General features: G+C 44.4%; 1 protein-coding gene across 1 annotated transcript in view; it reads right to left on the reverse strand.

The window, feature by feature from the left end:
• Positions 1–94: 94 nt before the first annotated feature.
• The window catches only part of ZNFX1 (zinc finger, NFX1-type containing 1), a 25,695-nt gene continuing 1,973 nt past the window's right edge, over positions 95–23,816 (reverse strand). The window contains exons 2-14 of the mRNA XM_004687465.2: positions 22,745–22,850; positions 18,912–20,702; positions 14,805–14,936; positions 13,129–13,277; positions 12,153–12,302; positions 11,065–11,179; positions 9,513–9,763; positions 7,013–7,152; positions 5,920–6,074; positions 5,438–5,583; positions 4,594–4,704; positions 4,179–4,274; positions 95–3,550 (exon numbers count right to left, since the gene is read on the reverse strand). Of these exons, the coding sequence (XP_004687522.1) occupies positions 1,109–3,550; positions 4,179–4,274; positions 4,594–4,704; positions 5,438–5,583; positions 5,920–6,074; positions 7,013–7,152; positions 9,513–9,763; positions 11,065–11,179; positions 12,153–12,302; positions 13,129–13,277; positions 14,805–14,936; positions 18,912–20,702; positions 22,745–22,805 (5,739 nt within the window). The 5' untranslated portion in view covers positions 22,806–22,850 and the 3' untranslated portion in view covers positions 95–1,108. The remainder of the gene's footprint in view (positions 3,551–4,178; positions 4,275–4,593; positions 4,705–5,437; positions 5,584–5,919; positions 6,075–7,012; positions 7,153–9,512; positions 9,764–11,064; positions 11,180–12,152; positions 12,303–13,128; positions 13,278–14,804; positions 14,937–18,911; positions 20,703–22,744; positions 22,851–23,816) is intronic.

A 23,816-nucleotide genomic window follows, 5' to 3' on the forward strand; every position in this document is an offset into this window, starting at 1 on the left:
GCTCCATTAAAGGCAGTGGCTCCATTTCCATCCTCACTAAAACTGCCCGAGCTGCTTCTAACAGTTGAGGACAACAGGGACCACTGATTTTGTCAATCATTGTTTTTATTAATTGGCTTTATAGGCTAAAGTGCATAGTAAAGACAAAAAAGGAAATGCATACATAGGAAAGGGACATTTTTCTTGCCAACATTAGAAAGACCTGAGATGCCTACATGTCTGTTCTGGGGAACATGTATGCAGACGGTGGACCTGGCGGCAGGCTTCTGGCGTGGGAGTGGGGCCTGCAGAAGCTGCTGGCATGCTAACCCTGCCCAGACAAAAGCTGCAGTAGCTTTTGGGACAAAGGGCCACACTTTGGGTAGGTGCTGGTACCAAATGTGAGTTTAATTTCATCCTGACCCCTAGGAACCAGCACTGCTATGGAATCTTTTCTACGGCAGGCAAAGAAATCACCATCCCCAAGTGCAAGTCAGAGGAAAGGGAACAGGGGTCACTCAGCCTGGGCCGGCCGCTGCGGGTGCCACTCGCTGACTGACCCACTCAGTGGCTATGTAACTGGGTCAGGTTAGTCAGTGAAGTCTTATCACACGCTGCCTCCGCATCCCGTAGGGTGCCCGAGAAGGCAGGCAGGAGGCCTCTTGTGCTCCTTGAGAGGATAAACAGTTTATAAGCAATTGTGGGCCTCTTGTTATTAGAATGGAAGCCTGCAAGTTACGCCCCTGCAATCAGTGTTAAGTCTGCTTCTCTGGGCTCAAACTAGCCCTAGAGCTCTGCAAAGACACAGCACCTGGCTGAGTCAGGCCCCAGAGACACTGTCAGGAAGGCCTTGGTGGAAGCCCCAAGTATGCTCCAGGCAGCTTGTCCACCAACTTGCAGGAGTTAAAAGAGGAGAAATGTGTTAGATTTGCTCTCAGTCCTGGAAGTAAAGTGCTTACTCTAGCGCAGGGGTAAACCTAGAGACAAGGTGGGCAAGCCCTAAAAGTGGATCCTTGAAGAGGTGCTAAGACTAAAGGACAATAGTATAAAACAAATTTTGGTTCCTTTCTAAGGGAGCCAACTTGGGCCATACGGTGGCTGGGAAAAAAGGCAGTGGGGCGTCATCTTCCTACATCATCCTCCGAAGCTCCTCAAAGTTCATCATGTTGTTGGCTGTGTCAGACCAGGCTGCGTGCTGGGCGCCATCCATCTCAGAAGCAAGCTGGTTGCTTGTTTCCAGAGTGTGATTTACACCGCCAATCACCTCCTTACAGTCAGGACAGGTGCTCCTCACTACGGCTCCTCCACACTGGCTGATCGCATAGATGTGGCCGTTGGGGCATTTGAACCAGTGGCCGCGAGGGTAACCCATGGCGCTGACAATCTGCACGCGCTCTTCCTCTGAGATGCCCAGGCCGGAGCAAGGAAGAATGGCTTTCAGAGCTTCCATCTTTCTTTGCACAAGCTGTTCATCCTCCTGGGTGAACTTACATGTTTTCTCGAGGATCTTCCGGACACTGTCGACTTCTTCCTGTACGCTGTCTTTCACTTTCCACTCTGCTATCCTGCAGCGGACGAGGAGGTTCACCAGGTATGTGAGCCTCTGGATTTCACTTTGGAGGTCACTCAGTTCTTGGCTGGTGAAGCTCAATCGCTTCTTGGCTAGCCATGTGTGCACCTGTTCTAGTCGCATCCTCACTCTCACTTGGTCTGAGGCGTGGGACTTCTTCAGGGAGTCCCACAGGCCAGCCAAGTGGTCACAGAAACTGATGTAATTCTCAATAAGGCCCAGTTCCTTCACGGACAGGTTTTCCAGGGTCAGCTTCTCCTCCAGCATCAGGAAGTCTTTAGGACACAGCTGATGGAGGAGGTCTTTCTTCGCCAGTAGGGCTTGGAGTTGCTCCCGGCTGGTTGCAACTTCCCTTGCTGAGCCCTGGATCTTTACTTTGACAATTTCAATCTCTTCTAGGCGCTGTTTGATGCTGGTTCCATATCTCAAGTTTTTGCGGATGGGTACCTGGCAGATAGGGCACACCTTCAACTTGATGGCAACTTCATCATCCTTTTGCTCGTTCATGTAGCGGTCCAGGGCTTGTACCTCAAAGATGTGGCTGCAGTCTTCCAGCTGCACAAAGCGGGCATCAGGCTCATCCTCAAAGCCAAAGAAGATCTGGGTGACTTCATCCTGGTGGCAGATACGGCACTTATTGGGACACGGCTCGCCACACAAACCAATGCAAGGGTGGCCACAAGCCAACAGCTTGGTACAAGGCACATAGCATGGGGGTCGGTCGCAGGGCTCAAAGCAGAGTTTGGTGCACTGATAGTGCTGGCAGCGCCAGACGCAGGGTTCGACGCAAGGGCTGCATAGCTCCCCACACTTCTTCTTGCACTGGCTGTGGACACAGCGGTTCTGACAGGTCCGCTGGCAGGGGGGGCACTCCCCGGTGCATGGCTCCTGGCACTTGTGTGAGCAGATGAGCAAGCGCTTGCAGGGCTTCTGACAGCGCTCATGGAAGCGCCCCTCGAAGCAGCTGTGGCAGGAGCCAGGACAAGGATGCCCACAGTCCAGGACGGCGTCACACTTGGTGGTGCACTTGACCGGCAGGCCGTGCTTGATGTCCTCCACATTCCCGCACTTCACCTGTTGGCTGTGCCCACACTTGAGTTTCTTGGTGACCATTACTGAACACACGCGCACACAGTCCTCGCCACACAAGTGACTGCACTTGTGCCCGCATTTCAGGACCTTTGGGCAAGGCTCTTGGCAGCAGAACTGTGACTCGGGAACGGAACAAGGAACCATCTGTTCATGGCCACACCGAAGAATGATTTTGGGCACTTTCACCTGACAAGGCTCACACTCCTGGAAGCAGAGAGCGGGACAGCGGTGTCCATCCTGGCAGATGACTTTCTGGCATGGCTTCATGCACTGGAACTCCTGGTGCAAGGAGTCATAGGGGTGGCAGGCCCGGGTGCAGACATGCCCACAGCTCAGCCGGAACTCACAGGGCAGGCTGCAGCCTCCCTCGGGTACCTTTTGGAAGTCGGAAGCTCTGGACACCAAGGTGTGGGTCTCAGGGTGGTTCTGGCAGCACAGCTGGAGCGCGTGGCCGATTTGGTTATTCTCTCGAAGGGTATGGATGACCTTGCTCCACAAGGGCACCTTGGCCAGCATCTGCATGTTCCCAATGCAGTACATCCCCTTCTTGGCACGGGACAAGGCCACGCAGATGCGATTGGCTATCTGCAGAAAGCCCACCTTGCCTTCCTGGTTGCTCCGAACCAGAGAGAGGATAATGATGTCATTCTCCTCCCCTTGGTATTTGTCCACGACGTGGACCCTGACACCAGCAAACGTCTCAGAAGGCATGAGTTTGCGCAGGCAGAAGAGCTGCCCAGTGTAGGTGGTGAGGATGGTGATCTGGGAGGGCAGGTATTCCTGACACAGGAAGTACTTGCATAGCTCGACCACGAAGTGAGCCTCATGCTGGTTCTGGTGGCTTTTGCCTTCTTGGATTTCCTGTTCAGGTAAGTTATGTTCTACAAAGAAAAGGTTGGAAGCGACACCCTGGGAAGGAAAAGAAGTGATGTTAGAAAGTTCAAAGTGGTAATTTTTTCTCTTCCTAGTTTTCACCTGTATTGGCACTGACCCTGCTCCACAGAGAACCTCAGAAGGCTTTTTGTATACTCAGTACCACAACCTTAAATTCTGGAGTCACTGTGTATTTATTTGAGCCATGATATGGACAGAGAATATGTCTATTTCAGTTTTCAAGATACTTGTATGATATTAATATTTGTAATAGCCAGTCACGATCCAACTACATTATGGTCCTCTGGCTAAGTGGTGGTTATGATGGGGGAGATGACACCAGCAGCTAGCTCATGTGTGTTCCATAGTGCAACTGTTGTACACCCTGGTCTCCTTCAATACCGTAACATAGAGAGGCAGCAACCATTATTCTCACTGAACACAAAACCCTGACATAACCTGTATAACTTATGCCAGTTAGACCGGAGCTAAGTGGCAGAGCCAGGAGTCAAAAACTAGCTCTATTTTTTCAAGTACTATTTCTCCTCTTAATAACCAGTTTTTAAAAACACTGGCTCTACTTTCTTCTGAAAACATGTTTTCAACTTGAGCCTCCTAGGTTGCTGACAGCCTCAGAGAGAAAGATCAGGCCAGGCGTGCTCACCTTAATTGTCTCATATTTGAGAACAGAGGGATGATTCTCCAGACCCTGGTAAATATGGGGGACCAACAGCCGGGCAATTTCAGGGCGCATGCGGTGCTAAAACAAGATATATGTCATTAGAAATACGGATGGAGAATAAGTGGAGTTTTCTAGAGACTAGGTTCCTGGTGGAAAAGGTGGGGCGATAACATTTGGAAAGAGTAACCCAGGGAGGATGAGCAGACTATAAACAGCTCCCTCATCTAACACACACAACACAGGTCAAGCTTGTGTTTTAAAACAGAAAATGAAATACGTCTGACATTATCATTTCACTGCCAAGTCAGTTTTACTTTTATGAGATCTCGCTTGCTGGCAGTTGACAGGCTCCCAGGAGTCTTCTCTGAACATTTAATACCAGAGCCCAACTTCTCACCTGGTAATTCAGACGGACAAAGGGGATGTTTACTTTCACCAGCCGTTCAAAGAGGGACACTTCAAGGTTGAAGTTCTTAGCCAGATCATACACGTTGGCACTGGGGCACAGCTGAGAGAAGAGACATGGCTGAGGATTCTCTGCCGAGAACATGGTTTAACTGTTCGCCCAACTTATCCACCCTTTTATCTGCCGGGCGCTGCTGACAGGCTAAGGACAGAGAGACTGCCATGGAGGTGCGAAGCAGGGTGATGTGACAGTGCCGGGGGTAAGGGCCCTCCAGACAGGTGTTTCCCAACAGTGACAGCACAGAGGAAGTTGATGCTGGCATGGAGGAAGTTGCCATGCCAATTATTTGAAAAGCCAAGAGATAAGAGCAGGAAGGACAGGAAGTGGGGACGCAGTGACTAGTGAGATGGTGAAATGCGACGAATGCTGGCCTGTGTAGATCGCGTTAGGAAGCTTAATTTTCATGAGTGCAATAGGAAAGCCACTGCCGGGTTTTCAAGCCGGGGTGCATCATCAATCTTATTTACCTGTTTAAAAAAATTCCACTTTGGCTTTTTCATACAGAATGGATTTCAGGGTGGCAAAATGGAAGCAGGGGCACAGAGAGTAATCTGTTACAGTGTTCACTTAAAAGGCTACGGTGAAGTAGGAAAGTAGTGGGGGAACAGAGGACATGGGTGGTGCTCCCTTAAAATCTACCCCAAAACCTAAGCGCTCCTGCTCTTACACTGAACAGAAGAGGTGAGGGAAAGAGGAATCACAGAAAGTCACTCGTGGGAGAGAGGCTCAGGTGTTCCTGTGTGAGCCAACCCAACTGCCATGGGCCCCTCCCTACCTGCTGGTGGTCCCCAATGAGAATGAGGTGCTGGCAGGCTTTGCTCAGTGTGGCAATGGTGTGAGCCTCAAGGACTTCGGCAGCCTCCTCCACGATGACGATCCGAGGTGCCACCTCCTGCAGGATTTGGCGGTATTTGGCAGCACCTTCAGTCGAGAGAGAAGACAACCTCCTCTGAGCTGATACACTGGGCCCGACGGGCCGCTGGGTTTCTGGACTGGGTCTGTAAGAACTGTGTTGACCACTGAGTGAGAGACTCAGTAGGCTGGGTGATTTCCGGATCATTCTATCCATGGTCATCGCTGGGAGCAGTGACCTTCACCAGCAGTTCCCTAAAGGTAGTCTGCTTTCATGTATGCTTTCAGTGGCTTTTTGTGGTATTTTCCTCTAAGCTACAAAAGCAGTTACACTTGCCCTAGACAATGATTGCTCAGCACCTGGAGTGCGCAGCTGGAACAGTAAATGTCCCGTCGTTTCCTTACCTGTGGTTGTCATCCCGATGACCACGGCACCTTTCAGGATGTGAAGGTCTTCGTGGCGTCTCACTTCAGCCATTTTCTCTGCTGATGTGTGGTACTGGCGCTCAGAGTTGAGGATTTTCCGGCGGGTATCGGCTTGGTAGCTCTGCAGCCACAGTCTGAAGAGTGAGAGACCAGGAGGAAGCTACATGCTCTTTGAGAAGGTAGAGGAGCCCCTGCCATGTGCCCTGCAGTGTGGGTGTGCAGTGAAACTGAGATCCTGGAGGGGCTTATAGATCACACACAGGGTGCGGAGACCCAAAAATATAGGGACCCAAGAGTCCAAAAAGATGTGCAGCGAGATATATGTAAGTGGTTAGGACCAAAGAACAGAAGTTAGTAACTGAGAGGCGAGGAAGGGACCGCAAAAGCTTCACAAATTCCCAAGTTCTCCTGGCCCTGCCCCTGCTGAGTCTCCTCCCTAGCCCCCTGCTCTCTTAAGGGCGCGGGTCTTACATTAGCTACTGTGCTGCAAAGCCTTCCGATGACCTGGATTTTATCAAGAGTACTGAGTCGCCATCGGAGGCTTACAATTCTCGGTGGGCCTGTGTGTCCGGGCCCAGCCTATCTCTCTGACCTTCCTTCCCACCTCTCTGAGTCGTGGCCAAGAGAGCAATCTTCCTTCAATTTCTCAGTGACAGTCCCCGCCCCTTTTACCTTTATAGTCCAAAACCTCATCTGTTCCCCTTCCTGAGTTAATACCTGCTCATCTTTCAGATCTTGCCTCCAGTGACACTTTCCTGGGTACCTCGAGCTAGTTTATAGCGCTTGCCTTCTATAATATTCTTAGCACTTGCTGCTTTTTTATTTCTTAGTGTTTTCACCCATTTGTAAACTTTATTTCTGAAATGAACTCATTTACCTGCCTGGACAGACATTAAGTTCCACTGGGCAGTGCATAGTCTATTCTATGCCACGGCTGCATCCAGCTCGCAGCTCAGTGGATGTCCCAATAAATCACCCGTTAATACTGCTGAAGGTCTGGGAGCGAGGTATGTTTTAGAACCCCATGGGGAAATTACATGGGCTGGGTAGAGAAGGGGGATGGGTATAGTACCTATAAAGTTGCCAGCGAGATTTCAGGTCTAGCTGCCAAACGTCTTGGATTTCATTGGCCTCAGCCTCAGACATCGTGTCCAGTTTGTGAAGTTCAGCCTTCACTTTCCTCTTCATTTTCCTTTTCTGCTTGCGCTGGGTCTGTAGACATAAATACCAGCCAGGGTCAGTCACTGTCTGAGCAGAGGTAGGTGCAGTTCTAAGCCCAAGATAGGGACCAGAGAACACAAGAGAAGCGGTTACCACCTCTAATGAACATCTTTGAGTACCTCATACTGTCCTGAAAGATATTCCATAACCCAGTGGCTAAATCAGAGTTCTGCACCCAGCTTGCCAGGTATAAATTGTGGGACCCAGAGTAAGTTTCTCAGCCTCTCTATATTCCTCAGAATCCCTTTCCAGAGCATGAAAATATTAACAGTACCTCTTTATAGGGCTGCTGTATTGACTGAGGAGTAAATCCAGAGAAAGTGCTTAGAATAATCTGGGAGTGAGAAATGTTATCCCTAGACATCTTTTGACCACAGTCTCTCGTTCCTAAAACACGCATCTCTTGAAAAGCAGTAGGTAAGTCTCTCCTGTTGAATCTCATATAGGACCGGATAACATTCTTAATGCCATTATACTGAGCTAGTACTCTTAACAAGTGCTGAAAGGTACTATTTAAGAGAGTGCTGTCCCCTACTCTGTCAGTGAGTCTGAGGCCATGCGACTTTAGAACACTGGCAATCGTGAGACAAATGTCACAATATTATGAACCTCTCCCCATTTCAAAACTGAACAAATTAATTCTTTCTGAAGCCATGTAGTAGAGAAGCCCAATCCAAATATTGGCTGATTACGACCCAGCCAATCACATAGAGTGTGAACTAGCAGGTGAGGTTCAAAGTCAGCAGACTGGTGAAAACTGTATCCAGTCTAAGTTGCCTTTCAAAGCCCCTTTGATCACTAGTGGGGTTCAGACACAGTTATTCTGCGTATTCAATCTTCCACAGTCATCGTGATGCGTAGTACATTTTGAGGACCACGATGTACCTCCGAAGGAAGGAGCAGATGGTTAAGTGCATACGCAGCTATCTGGCATCTACACTATTTTGGCTCTCAGTATCAAATTCCAGAGTTAACTGAGGAGTATTCCATCCAGCCTGTATAGTTTCGTTCTACCTCTTGTATCTAAAGCCTCTCAAATCATAATGTGCACATCCACAGGCTCATTTGTGGTTGAGAAGGCAACACCTAAAAAAGTACCAAGCACTTAGATGCTACATTCTTTTTTCATATATACAAGAACTGGAATCTAGGCCAGAGGTGTGTGTGTGTGTGTGGGAGGGGGTGAGAGGATTCACCAGAGACAGGAGAGGTCTGCTGTGCCCTGTGGGTCAGCTCCCTAGTCGCAGGGATTGAGTTCATGCCTCAGTGGCTGGCAACAACCTGACAGAGCCTAGACTTAACCTGTGCACCATCAGGGAGGCCCTGCGCTACATTCTTTTAAAAGTCCAAGGGAAGGCTCTCCCTGGTGGCGCAGCGGGTTAAAGCACAGCACTGAGAATCTAAAGCCGCTTCCTCATGAGTTCGATTCCCGCCTGCCCCGGAGGTGACCACATGGCGCGGCAGACCTCTCCTGACCCGCCCGCTGCTCCCCTCAGCAGTGCTCTTCGTCCATCTGCCTGTCTGCTCCCCACTCTGTCTCTGGTGAATCCTCTCACCGCTCTTCCACCTCTGCCCTGCACCCCAGTTCTGTGTGCATAATCTTTTTAAAAAATTTAAAAAAGCTCAAGGGGGGTATCTGGCGACCTACTTCTTGCTTAAGTTGTCATTTCTTGCCAGGACCCCTCTGAAGGATCACCATTTTTATATTCTTGGGACCTAGACCCCTCTCCTGCCAGAGTTACATGGTAAAATGTATAAATTGGCTGTGATGTGAATATACTGCAACAACGGTGTGAATTTTTGCCAGTGTGGTGGGAGCATAATTATCCTCATTTAAGACTGATTTTTACATATTTATGCATATAAGAACTGGGGTATAGGTTGGGAGGTATAGGGGGTGAGAGGATTCACTAGAGAGAGAGGGGAACAGATGTATCTACTGAAATCCACTGCTGAGGGGAGCAGCAGGCGAGACAGGAGAGGTCTGCTGCCCCACTAGGGTCAGCTCGCTGGCCAGGGACTGAACTCAGGCCACGCCACCAGGGAGGTCTTCTCACTGTAGTTGTAATTTCACCAGTTCTAATGAGCACTTTTCCTGTTTACTGAGCATTATGAATTCCTATTCTGTGATATAGCTGTTGAAGGTCTTTTTACCTATTTTCCTATTAAGCTGTTGTCTTTTCCTACTACTACAACAGAAGTAGGTTTAAAACAAGAGGCTGCAGTTCAACAAAGAAACACTCTTAGGATTGTTTCAGGAAAGTTTAACTCCCATCCACCTGCCAGTAATAAATGAGCTCCCACTTCTCAGTCTGTCAGGGCTCCCAGGGAACGTGAGGACGCGCATTTACCTCCCATTCTCCTGTGGCTTGCGCCTGCCCAGCTGCTGACCCAACACCAGCATTATCTATACTCATGGCCAGCAGCGATTTGGCTAACTCCTGGACTTCCCTGTTCTCTTCCTTTTTCTGCCGCCGGGGTCTCACGACCTCCTCCTCCTCAATCATCCGGTCTGCTTGAATCAGGTCAGCCTCCTCTGCGATCTCAATCAAGGAATCTTCCTCTTCTCCTTCTTCTTCCTCCTCCTCCCCTTCTGCCTGGGCTAAGAGAGGAAAGCAGGCAGGACATAAGTGAAAAATTTTGAAGCCAAAGGATGGAAGAGAGCACTTACAAGAGCTGAGATACACGAAGACATTCTCAAGTGCTTTAAATGGTTACCCCTGCAGCGGGAAGCTAGGAGGAATGAGACTGAGGGGACAGGACTTATGTTTCCTTATATACTTTTTGTTACATTAAAAAATCATATGAATGTATGTCTTTTAAAGAAAAGCTTTTCTTTTTTTCTTTTTTAAAGAAAGGTTTTTCGCATATCAAAATACACAAAGGTGGGCCTACAAAGAATAATAAAAACATGTAAAATGAATACCCAGGTGCCTTTCACCCAATTTAAGAAGTCCTTCTAGAGTAACTTTTTATTACTTATTCTCTCCTTAAAAAGGACAAACAGGGTGAGGTGGGGAATGGGATCAAAAACAGTGGGGCGGGGTGGGGGGAGGGGAGTGCACTGGACTATGGTGATGGCACACGGGTGATCTGGTGATGGGAAGCCCACGGGGATTACAACTGAGATGGAAAAAGGCGCAAAATTATGTAAAAATAAACTATTATAATACTTAAAAATAAAATGACTACAATTTCAGGAGTACATATGAAATAAATGTTGAGGTTGAAAAGTCAAAAAAAAGAAGGACAAACAACCTTACAACAAGCATAATACACATACATCTCTAAACATGTCTAGTTTTGACATTTTTGAACTTCATAAAAATGGAATCCCTTGTCGTTGTATATATTTACATATTTTCCTATAACTTACCCCTTTTCATTCAACAAGGATTGGAAATTCATATGCTGATATACATCTTGTAATTAACTCCTTTTTACTGTTCTGTTGAACCATATTTCATGGCCTGAACAGACTGTACTTGATCCATACATTGTACAAAAACTGATGGAAATTTGAACTGCTTTTCGGTACCATAAAGGAGTTGTGTTAATTATATCCCCACCAGCAGATATTAGAGTTCTCACTGTTTTAGATGCTGTCAATGTAGGGTTATAGCAAATATCTTAATTTTTGCCAGTATGGTAGAATAAGTGTATCTCACTGTGGTTTTAATTCCACCAGTTTCTAATGAGCACTTTCATATACTTATTGAGCATTATGAATTCCTATTTTTCCATATGCCCGTTGAAATCTCTCATCATTTTCCTATTAAGCTAATGTCTTTCTCTAATTTTAGCTCTTTATATCTTCTGGTCATTACTTTTAACACCTGCTGTTCTAGTCTTTACTATACTCCACCTTAAAATGTGACTTTGAAATAAACACACAGTTCTTACCAGTATTTTCTGCTCTTGTTGGAGCAACACTTTGTGTAAAAGAACTGACACCCATACCCAGCCACTCCAGTACCATGGAATGCTTCTTGTCCTGGAGGTAAAGCCAATCACTGTCCTGAAGAAGGAAAAATTGTCAATCATGAGAATTCTATGACAACCAGTATGAAGGAAAGATCTTCTCAAAGGCTCAAAAATAACTCCCTTAAAATTCAAAGGCTGCAAACTCATACCCTGTGGCAACTGCATCATTTAATGTAACTTGCATAGAATTTTAAACTAATAAATTTCCTGCCTCTTCTGGTGAAATGAGGCGCTATGGAGCAGAGTCTGCATTCCTGAATGGCAACAAATGGCTGACGAGGGCTGTTGCTGTATCTTTCCCAGGTTGCAGTCCTCTCTGCCTCCCAAAAGCCTTCACTCAGTGAACTTCATTTTTAGGACCTGATTGACCCCTTTAGGCTTCTAGATTTGAAAGCTTGGGAATCATCAACCCACTGTTAAGAGACTACCATTTCTACCAGCCAGGCAACTTCACAGAGACTGTGTCAGTTACTACTTCTACTATCCTTTGAAGGTAGGCATAATATCATCATCCCTCTTTGGACTGCTGAAGAACCTGAGGATCACACTGGCCCTTATCATAGTCTGTCTATGTGACCTAGGTCTGCCTTCTTATTTTATTTCATTAACAATCACAACATACTAAGTTCATAAATATTAATTTGGCTATACAAATAGTAACCCTGTAAGAACTAAACTGAGCTGTAATAACTGCTACTTCTGCAAGTGAAATCTACAAATATTGGCAATTTCATATGGTTCAACTTAACAATATGATCCTTCCCTTTATAAAAGAGAAAATAAGCACAAATAGCTGGCTTGCCTAGAATCAGACCAGTAGGCTGGCCCCAACGTCTTGCTGTTGACTAGTCTACCTAGCTGCCTCTCATCATGAAAAGGAACTTTTCATATTACCAATCTGCACCAGATTGCCGAACAGTTATTGTCTGGGGCTACTGCTTTTGCTGGAGGCACGTGGTGAGCACTGAGGCAAGAGAGATGCCTGTGCCGCCCAGAATGGTTCCTACCTGCATGGGTCCATTCATCAGACTTCTCCAGTGCTGAGGGGAGATATACTTCTCGAGGTGCTGCTCCCGGAGCACACCACTCATAGTGCACTCCAAGGTCTGGGCCCCTTTACGCAGGTCTTGCTCTAATGCCTTCATCTCTGTCATGATCTGCCAAGAACAGAGGGAAAGAAGTGATGAGCAAGTATCACACCTCAAATTCAGTCCTTGCCTCCAGATAAGACACAGTTAACACAGGAACAAGGGGGGAAAAATAGACCCCCTCAACAAATCCATTTCCTAAAGCACGTAACTGCAATCTTAAAAAGAATTAGTATCTGAAAGTCTTAGTGAAATAAGCCAGAAAGGGGAAAAAAAAAAAAACTGGATGGTTTCATTCATAGCAGGAGTATAAGGGATACTGGGGGGGAGCGGTGTGTGGGGAAGCAATTGTAATAAAGTAAAAACGAACAACAATGAACAACTATAAGCCAGAGACATTTTACGGGGGTGGAGAGGGGAGTGGGAACAAAACTGGGGTGGGAAGAGCGCACAGGACTATGGTGATGGCACATGGGTGGGTGGGAAGTCCACGGGGATAAAATGTAGTAATAAAATAATAAAATATCTAAAAATCTCCACCAATCAGTAAGAAAAACAAATGACACAACAGAAAAACAGGCCAAGGCTACAGTGGTAGATAATTCTTTTTTCCTTAGAAATAAGAACTTAAGTTTTGGCTAGGCATACTGTTGCTATTTAGAAGATGACATTTCTCTGTTCAGAGGGCCATAATCAGGAGTACAGTGGGAGGTTTGGGGGAAGTGGTCTTGGCAAAGGTGGTGGGGGTGCGAACCCTTTTGTTCTATAAAGGCAAAGGTCCCCACCAGGGACTCAGAGAATGGAATGGCAGGCCCTGGGATGCCTACCTAGAAAGCCACTGTACCTTAGCGCCCCCTGAGCTAGGTGACATGTAGACAGCCAAGCGAGGACTTACATTCATGTAGGCCCTTCGGAGGTGCATGGGAAGGTCACGGTGGAATTCCCGCTTATTTCTCAGTTCTCTCAGGGTGAACTGCCTCAGGATTTCACTGTTGCTCCTTCCACCCACCCGCACAATGCTTGTGTTTTGACACTTGTAGATGCCTGTGGAGCAAAGCAGAACATGCTGAGTTGAAAGGAGCGATCCTAGATTCTCTCAGGTGAGAGCTTTTTGGGATGTTGTCTTAGCTAGTTCTTTGGGGAACAAACTGGTGCTTTCAGGAAATCTACCCCATGAATGAGCAAGGCCCCAGAGAAGATGTGACCCTCAGAGCCTCAAAATGTAATGCCCAGTTTCAAAATCAGACAATTGGAGACTCAAATCTTGGTCCTACCACTTACTGCTGTATAACCTTAGGCAAATTACTTAAGCTTCAGTTTCTTGGTCTATGATTTGGCAATATTAATACTTTTCCTTATAGGGCAACAATCTGGGCAAATGAAAAGTATTTTTACAGTTCCTAGGAAGGGCCTAGCACCAAGTAAGCACTGATAAATGTTCATTTTTTTCATTCTACAGACTTTTTTACTGATTGCTTACTATATGCCAGAATTGTGTTGGGTTCTGAAGCTATGGCAGTAAAAACAACACAGTTCCTAACTTATTCTCAGTCTTGCATTCTGGCAGAAAAAGGACAGTAAATAATTTATATTAACAGTGATAAGCTTAATAGATATTACAAGCAAAGGACAATATAAGTGTATATAATAAGAGACCTTACCTAGTATGAGTGAAACAGGAATATATTTCATGAGGATTTAATAGATAAACCGAGATACCAAGAATAAGGAAAATTTACCTAGGTGTAAGGAGGATATAAAAAATGGAAAATAATATTCTAAGCTGAAGAAAAAAACATATTCATTCAGTGATTATTTTTTGAGGTCCTAGCATGTGCCATTGTCTGTGAATATACGAGAATAGAGGATCAAGCTCACAGTATTTACAGGTAGGCTAGAGACACAGAATACAAAGAAGACTTGGCCCTCCCTGGTGGCCGCAGTACTGCAAGCTGGCTGTAGCTGCTTCACTGTGGGTTCAATCCCCAGCCCTGGAGCTGACCCACATGGCTCAGCAGACCTCTCCTGACCCGCCCACTGCTCCCCTCAGCAGTGTACTTCGTTGATCTGCCTATTCTGCTCCCCACCCTGTCTCTGGTGGATCCTCTCACCGCCCCTGCACCTCTGGCTTGTGCCCCAGTTCTGTATAAATAAATGAGTAAATCTTTTTGGGGAAAAAAAAAAAGAATACAAAGGAGATTTAACCTTGTCTAGAAATAAAAGGGAAAATCCATTTGAAGAGAGATTTAAGGGGAAGCATGGTGAATGAGTTGGAGCCAGAGAGACTGGATGGGGTCAAGAAAGAAAAGAGGGAAGGAGAGAAAGTACATTCTAGGTAGTGGGGAATGCACAGGTTAAGGGAGAAGCTGAGGGAATTAAGGAATTAAATTCCCTCAGTGTGCTAAGACAAGGGACAAGGCAGGAGTCGAGAGTCAGAGTCAGGCAGGAGCAGACCAGACACAGCCTGGCAAGTCATGGGAAGGCCTATGGGCTGTACGCAAAGAGCAACAGAAAGCTGGTAATTGAACTCTAGAGGTCTTTATCAAGGATAATTTTGTCTGCAGACATTACCTTCCAAAAACTGGTCCAAAGCATGATTAGTGTAACACACAACCAAGATGGGGAACCGCTGGTTGTCAATTTGCCAAACAGACTTATTGGTTAAAAGGGCTTGAACAATTTTTAGACCCACGTAGGTTTTGCCTAGAAAATAAAGAAAAAAGAGAGTTAAAAAACTTCAGGGCTTTCTAAAAGTAGTATTACATGTAGAAAATCATTACTTTTAAGAATTCCAAGGTAAAGCACTGAGATGGTTTAAAATCCAAGAAGCACAAATGGGTTTATTATGAACAGCATTTTTGATTTCTGTTTTCCGGTCACGCAGTTCCTCTCATGGAAACAACCAACATCGTAGTTTCCTGTGTAACATTCCAGAGACAGTCATTCTTCATGTACACAATTATGAACATATATTCTTTTCTGAGCTTCCCCCCTTTGTAAAAACAAAGTCAGTAGCAAACTATTTTCACAATTCCACATCTTACTTTTGCCTCAGTGTGTCTCAGAGGTAAGTATCCAACAAATACATAAAATTGAAAAGTCTTGTTTTCATATCTATTAAAGTACTTTTTTGACCAATTCCCTATTACTGGACACACAGGCTGTTTCCAAATCTCCTAATCTTATGTGGCAAATTCTTTCTTTTTTTTTTTTAATTTACTTTCTCATAGAAGAACTGGGGTCTAGGCCAGAGGTATAGAGAGTATGTGGGAAGAAGATTCACCAGAGAATAGAGTGGGGAGCAGAACAGGCGGATCTACTAAAATACACTACTGAGGGGTGTAGGGGGCGAGATAGGAGAGGCCTGCTATGTCATGTGGGTCACTCCCTGGCTGGGGACTGAACTCAGGCAGTAGCACCGAGACTTAACTCCTAGGTCACCAGAGAGGCCCACGTGGCAAATTCTTTAGAAATGCTTTTAATATACCATAGTAGACTTGACTTAGTGATAGAAGGGAAAGACTCAAAGAAATAAACTTGTGAATTAGAATTTGGGGCTCATTAGTACATGGCCTATAATTAATTCTACAAAAAGCAAATTCTTACATTTTTTTCAGGCTGAGAAGGTAGTTACTGCCCTCAAAAAAAAAACCTCAAGGTTGAGTGAGGAATTAAAAATTTCAGTAACACATAGTAAGTAACACTTTTTCCATCCTTTTTTTCCTTCAAATAGTATCTACTGGTGCCCTGGTGAGTTCAAGAAATACAACATTGAGCAAAACAGTCATATTTTCTTGGATCTTATTCATCTTACATATGTATAGGAGAGAAAGATAATCACACAGACAAATGTAAAACTGTAAAAGTGGTAAAGCAAAATATAGGGTACTAAGAAAACAACAACAAAAAAGTGGGATTCTGGCCTAGTCAATGAGGTAAGAGGAGGCTTCCCTGGGGAAGTGACAACTGAATAAGAGTGGGCAGGAAAGAATAGGGATGGGCTGGTCAGGAAGTCCCTGTCATCTCCCAGGTGAGCGAAGACTGAGGCCTGCCTCCAGCAGTGGAGATGAGGTGAGCAGGCTGATGGGGAAGACATTTCAGAGGCAAAAGTAATGGCAACTTTGTGATGGCTTGGCTGGGGTCGGGAGCAGAAAACACTAACTCCTAGGTATCCAGTTTGGAGGACTAGATGGACAAAGGTAGCTGAAAGTACCTGCAGAGGAAAGAGATCTTAGCAATTTAGTAGTTAGTCTATCTTCCCCTGCTGTTTCCTTCCCCTTTCAATCTATACTTTTGGGATTTCCACCTAAAAAAATGACTCTTTGTTTTTTCCCCTCACACACTCAGGTAGGCCCCGTCCTAGTAGCTGTGGAGAGCGGCTGGCTTAAGTTGGCTTGAAATTAAACTAATTCAGTAACATTGGAGGAAATGATATGCAACAAGCATATTTTGAACATACAGCTTTAATAAATCAGTAAGAAAAAGAAGCCATTTGGCTTCTTTACTAAAAGGTAATTACACAAGTAATTACAAAAAGGTAATTCACACAAGTAGTAATACAAATAGCTAATAAACACCAAAAAAGGATATCTTAATCTCATCCTTAAAGAAATAGAAATTAATCAGTGGGATATATACTTCCAGTGGGCAGCTTAGCAATACCTATGAAAATTACAAAATAACATTGTCTATGCACCAGTTAGGGATTTCTCTTTTTGGATATTTCTGTATGCAAAATGACTCACAAATAAGGTTATTCATGGAAAGATTATCTGTACTAGTAAATTTTTCCACAGGGAACTAGTTAAAGAAATTATGAACTGGGCCTTCCTGGTGGCACAGGGGTTAGTCTCATCGCTATCAAGCTGTCCCCAGCCCCTGCAGCACGGGTTCCATCCCCGGCCAGGGAGCTGACCTGCAAGGCACAGCAGACCTCTGTCTCACTTACTGCTCCCCTCAGCAGTGCATTTCAGTCAATGTGCCTGTTGTGTGCCCCAATGTCTCTGGTGAATCCTCTCACACCCACACCTCTGGTCTCGACCCCAGTTCTTATATGCATAAATAAAATAAATAATAAAAAAAGGAATGATTAACTATTCATATGATGGTATATTAAAAGAGTAAGACACAGTTATGTACCAATATGAATCAAAAGCAATGTGCAGAAGAGCATCTTTTTATAGTGGGTTAAACAATGGGGGGAAAGATAAATATATAAGTATACATTTGCTTGAATATTTATAGAGTATCTGTGGAAGGATACACAGTAAGATAATTGTTCATTTTTAGGAAGGAAGCTGTTAGGATGGTGACAGAAGGAATATAGTGACTTTTTAAAAGTCTTGAACTATACTTCACTAAAAATTAAATTAAGGGCCCTCCGTGGTGGCACAGCAGGTTAAAGTGCAGCACTGGGCAGCCAATCAGTGAAACAGACAAGCTTGGAAACAGAGGATGGACACACAAATGGGTGTTCCGGCAGCGCATGGAGGTGTCTACTAAAGAGGGAGTCTGGCCCTTTGCTCTAAACCTCTGTTCTTCAGACAAAGACACTGTCAATTAGAAAACCACGATGCAGTTCCACCATATCCTGAAGACTACTGGATAGTTTTCTGTATTCTTTACTTTCCGCCCCTGCCCCACCCCTTCCTTTATTTTACACAAAGTAGCTGGGGTCCCATTCACTAAGTGGCAGTCAATGTCAAGACTGGATGGGGAAGCAGGAGCAAGAGCAGTTCAGTGAGAGGACCTCCTCTATTAATGGTATGCTCACTCTGCTTTCATCGTTATAGTCTAATAAGTTATTTTGCTTTCACTGTTCACCAAATCCACAAACAAACATAACCAAACTCCCCCCCCCCCAATTCTTATATACCTTGTTGAACGGGAGAATTTTATTATTTTTTTAAAAAAGATTTATTTATTTAAGGCCTTCCCTGGTGGCCCAGTGGGTTAAAGTGCAGCACTAAAAAGCTATCTGCAGCCACTGCAGCAGCAGGAGTTCGATCCTCACCCAGGGAGCTGACCCACATGGCGTGGCAGACCTTTCCTGTCCCGCCCGCTGCGCCCCTCAGCAGTGTATTTCAGTAGCTCTGCCTGTTGTATTACCCGCTCTGTCTCTGGTGATCCTCTTACACCACCCCCCCACCTCTGGCCTGCACTCCCAGTTTCTGTATGCAGAAATGAATCTTTTAAAAAAAGAGTTATGTCTGAGCCCTCCCTGGTGGCTCAGCGGGTTAAAGCACTGCACTGAGAAGCTTAAGCCACTTCGGCATGAGTTCGATCCCGCCTGCCCCGGAGATCCACATGGCGGGGCAGACCTCTCCTGGCCCGCCCGCTGTGCCTCTCAGCAGTGTACTTGGTCAATCTGCCTGTTCTCCTCCCCCTTCTGTCCCTGGTGAATGCTCTCACCCTCTGCATCTCTGGCCTGTACCCCAGTTCTGTATGAATAAATAAGTCTAAAAAAAAAGTTATGCCTTCCTTTTTTAGTAATTTTGGTCTGTTATTATGGACCTAATAGATCCCCACTGGGAAACCACTACAAGTAGCTACCTGACATCTGATGTCCATTTCAGGGGAATGTTTCTAAACAAGACATTCTGGAAACCTAGAGTCAAGTGTCCCTTACCTATTATCTCATAAGACAGATGCCATGAGCTTTGAAAAATTCTGTCTTACCTGTTCCAGGAGGTCCTTGAATAATAGCCAATTCCCTGGTGAGAGCAAACTGTAAGGCTTGCATCTGTGAATCATCTAGCTCCAGGACTTCTTTTGAGGGCCACTGGCTGGGGTCTAAGACATTAACTCTGGAATATCTCAAGCCATTAGCATCCCTTAGAGATTCCCCAGTGGCTGAGGGATTCTTTATTAGTGAAGTAAAATCATACCTGCCCTCCCTTATCAAATATATAGGCTCTTTCACATAAGAGTCACATTCCACAATGTTCCTCTGGAAGGGGACATCTTCCTCCTTGATCTCCTGGAGTCCTTCCAAGACATGCCTATAGGCCTCAAAGTATGCAGTTGTTTCTACCATAAGGAAAGAGTCAGAAGGCTGGACATCTGCTAGCAGCTCATTGAAGCAGAGCTGGACAAATCCTTTGCAGAGATCTTCCTGCTCTCGGTTAGACACAGTGGCAAAAAGAAACGTCTCAAAGTTGTCTTTGGACATGCACACTAAAGACCCATAGAGTAATCGCTTGGAATTCTGCCAGCGAACATACTTCAGTGGTTTTGGGTCAAACTGTACCTTGTAGACAATGCCTGATGACGAGCATACTGGAGTGATAATTCTGGTATCAAAGTAGATTCTGATGTCATCAAATTTTCTCTTTCTCAGGCCTTGGTCTTCAAAGCTTTGGAGAAGTTCCAAAATGCCTTCTCTTAGGGGTCTGACAAAATCTTCTCTCAGAAGTCGAAAGTGAGTGTCCAAATAGATAGCAGTGCTATCATACTTTCCGGAAGTGATGTTGGGACGAAGGAATGGTCTCTCATTCAAATGCACTTCATTGTAGGTAGGGTAAATGGGCATGGTCCGGTACGCAACATCGTCTTCCGCCTCAGGCTGCACTAGAGTGTAGGTGTCTGCTCTTAAAGTGCCCTCTCGCTTCTTTTTCTGCAGGTGCTTAATGATGGTCTGTACTTTTTCCAGGTTCTTCTCCGTCTCCTCTTCTATGTCAACACCAGAGGCTCTCAAAGCATTAAGAGAAGCTGGCAGGAGGGAAATGAGCATGGACGTTTCCTGCACAGAGCTGGCAGGGAAGACACTTATGAGATCCTGAAGAAGGGAGATGATGTTGCTGATATGTTCTGGATACTGATTTCGAATGTCATAGATAGGTTCTGTGGTCATCCCTACCACGTACGTTGGCAGGCAGACTTTGAGAAACTGGGAGTTTTTCAATATGCCCAGAACGTGGAGAACACTCTGGCGGTCCATTTTGGAACTGCACGCCTTCCGAAGAACCTGACAGATGAGCTCAATGAAGTTGGATTTCATGTAAGAATGAGACAGGAGTTCCTGCAGCCCTGAACTTGTGGCCAGTGTGATGGCCACCTCAGAAGCATCTTTCTGCAAAAGACTTTCTAAGAACTTGTAGCCCAGTTTCTTCACCTGCTGTGGCTGTTCTGCAGGCTTCTGGTGGGGGACACGCCACTGCTGGAAGTTTTCATCAGACCATGGCGGTCTGCGGTTCCTGCCCTCCTGGTTTCCATTTCTCCTCCTGGTGTCGTTCTCCTGACCACGCCTTTGGCCTCTAGGTTCATCATTAGCCTGCCCCTCATGGTTCCGCCTTCCCTGATGTGGGTTCCTGCCCATGGCTGCAAACCTCTCTTCCCTTTGTCGGCAAAGATTCGGGTGGTTGTTGGCCCTAGGGTGCCTTCCAGGCTGGTTGGCTGCTCTGAAAGCATTGCTTGGTGGGTTACTATCCTGATTTCCAGCTCTTCCTGGTAATTCTCCATCCAGTGGTCCTAATTACAATGGGATAGAGGGTAAACACAAAAACAATAGTGAAAGAAATCACAAAGAACCACCACGAACATGTTCCTCGTTTTCCAAAACAATTAAGAAAGTTAGGTTTTATTTGGAGAGAAAAAAGTGTTTCTATAATAAATGGTTTACATAATAAATGTAAAAAAGATTCCTCTGGTTGCCATATATATTATGAAAATACAGATTTTTCAGAAGGTGCAAAAGGGAAAAAGGAATAAACATTTGAGTGGCTAAGATGTGCTAGAGAATACACAGTACCTCATTTAATCCTCACAAGTTAGGTTGTTTCAGAGGATCATAAAGATTGGTTCATTGCTTCTAGTCTCTTGCCAGTAGTGACCCTGTTCAAATACTGGCTTGGGCATTTCTTCACTGTGTAACCCTAGCCAAGCGGAATAATTTCTCTAAACCTCAATATCTGGATTATTGTAAAGATCAAATATTTATGAGCGGACACATAAAACTTTCAGTAAATGTTAATTATTACTAGCACTGCCACTAAACAACTATGTCACAGATGACAAAGGCACTAAATGGGATATAGCCATAAAAGGCTTTCTCTTCTTGACTTTTGCTCTGCCGGCATCAGCAAACGCAGTTCAGGGGGCAATCCGAAAGTCAGAGCTAATTAATAGATTAGGAAACTGAAAAACGAAACTCAGTATTCCTCCTTTTTGTAGCGCTAAGTTCACCCACACAGTACTTATCAATTATTAACTCAAAGAAAAGAAGGTGTTGGGGTGGAGAGAAGACACATCCAGTACATACAAAAGAACTAACACAACCCTGTGGCCGAAGCGGGACTTATCTTCCTGAACCTGTCACAGAATGCATAAATGACCTCGGCCAACATGCCCAGGCCTGGTTCTTCTCACTTTCTAAAAGTGAGTATGAGGCTGACTAACAGACTTGGAGATTTTTTTTTTAAAAAGCAGAATAAGAATGCATAGTGATTTGAAAGTGAAAAAAAGTTATAAAAGTCTGAAAGTGCTAAATGCACAAATTTAAAGATTATCATGCCATTTCATGTAATGAAAATGACTATGTACATTCCACTTGTTTTGCACAAGAGAAAATTTTAATGTGAAAACGTAAGGGAATATTTGATAAATAAATGTAAATACTGTACTGTTAAACTCTAAATGTTTACAGTTTACTTTCAAACTTCCAAGATAGTATCAGTCTACTGATAACATTCTGATCTGATTAGAACAGATTGGGTTATCAACCTGTTTTTTAGCTCTTGGTGCTAAGTGCTATTTTAGAAAAATGGAAAACTATGAATTCACACAATTCATAAAATAATATTCTACAGTTTTCTCATACGTTATACAGATAAAACGTGGGCGACGTGTTATAAACTTAGGGAGAAGAAAGACTCCACTTGGTTGTTTTGTTTTAGAAAGTTCTGAGCAAACAAAACCATCACTGCAACACAATGACGGTTCTGGAACTAATTTTGCTTCAGCACTAGGACTCTAGAAACACTATCTAATACGTGGCCACTCACTATATGTGGCTATCAACCATCTTAAAAGTGGCCAGTCTGAGTTAAGATGTGTAAACTAACAAATGAATATTGAAGACTTACCATCAAAAAAAGATGAAATAGCTCATTAAAATATTGATAACATAATATTTAAGGACTTGTTGGGAAATAAAAGTGTTAAAATGATTAAAACAATGATAAAAATATTCAATTTTTAAAAATAAAATTATATGATTTGGATACATTAACTTCCGTAAGCTGAGCATTAAATTATTAAACTTTATTAATTAATGGGTTTCACCTGTTCTCTTTCTCCCTTTTTTAAATGATGTTACTAGAAAATTAAAAAATATATTTTTGGCTTGCCTTATGAAGCCAGTACAGGTGCTGCTTTAACCAGAGAGTTATTTCCATTTCTGACATTTGTCTTTCTTTCCTAAAGTGAACTACATCCATTCTTCAGTCCTGTAAGGGAAAGGAGAGGGCTGTCTGCTGTACAGAACCATCCAGGCCATGGAAAGCTATGCTTACCTCTGTGGTTGGGGTGGGGATTTCTGGGCCTGACTTCTGGACAAGGTCTTCTATCCTCCATGTCAGAGTCACTTGAATTCCTCCACGTTTAAGTTACTGCAGTTATCTGGAAATGTGCACAGTTTGAGAGTTATTGATGCCCTTGAAATATATAATCTAGGGGGGAAAAAAACCCAAATTGCATCAAGCTGATCCTTCTGCTCTATATCTTAATGAGTGCTGAGTTAAAATGTAGACTTTAATCGTCATCACAATGTCCAACTTTGTGAATATACATTATATTCATAATTTAGGTAATTTCAAGGGATCAAATTCCTCCTTTCCTTTACCTTTGCACTTCCTAGGGGGTAGAGGGAATATCATCAATTCCCATTCAAAATTATTGTTTGGCTTATTATGTCTTTAGTCAAGTTAAACAGTTGCTAGGTTTTATTTTCCTTTCCTATAAAACAAACAAATACTGTTGCCAATACAGAAAGTTCATTTTGTTAATCCTCAAATCATGTATTTACCACCCCACCTGGCATTTACATTACATGGTACCCTATAGCATAGAGTACTCTATACCTTACAGTACTCTAGAGCTGGTAAATAATTAGTGAGTAGTCATTCCTCTCCTCCTCCTTGGAACACAGCCAAGCTGATTATGTCCTTCCCCCTACTGAATCCAGAGAAATAAATTACATGGTTCAATAAACAGCAGGTTTAGTATCTACAGAATATTGTTTCCTCGGGACTAGCTAGAAATCAGCAGTTCCTTCCTCTTTCTTCTACTTGATGATTTTCAACAGCAGTCCTTTAAGAAGAAATAGCCCTTTGAAGAGAACTTCTCAATCCATCCAATACAGATCATGTGGGCTAGAAAAAGGATGGGGGACTCAGTCCTCAGCAATGGGATTTTTGAGACTACCCCTTTCATGAGTTTTAACATATTCACAGTTGGAAACTGTGACTAGATCTGGTATTACATGAGTAGCTTTTATCCTCATTAAAAAAGGAGTCCTTTCCTGCTGGTGTTTTATCAAATCTCACTCTCACGGTGCAGATTCAATATTTAGAGCTTTTTTTTTTT

This window comes from Condylura cristata, unplaced genomic scaffold, assembly GCF_000260355.1.
Source record: "Condylura cristata isolate star-nosed mole 26May11 unplaced genomic scaffold, ConCri1.0 scaffold00022, whole genome shotgun sequence".
Classification (NCBI taxonomy): domain Eukaryota; kingdom Metazoa; phylum Chordata; class Mammalia; order Eulipotyphla; family Talpidae; genus Condylura; species Condylura cristata.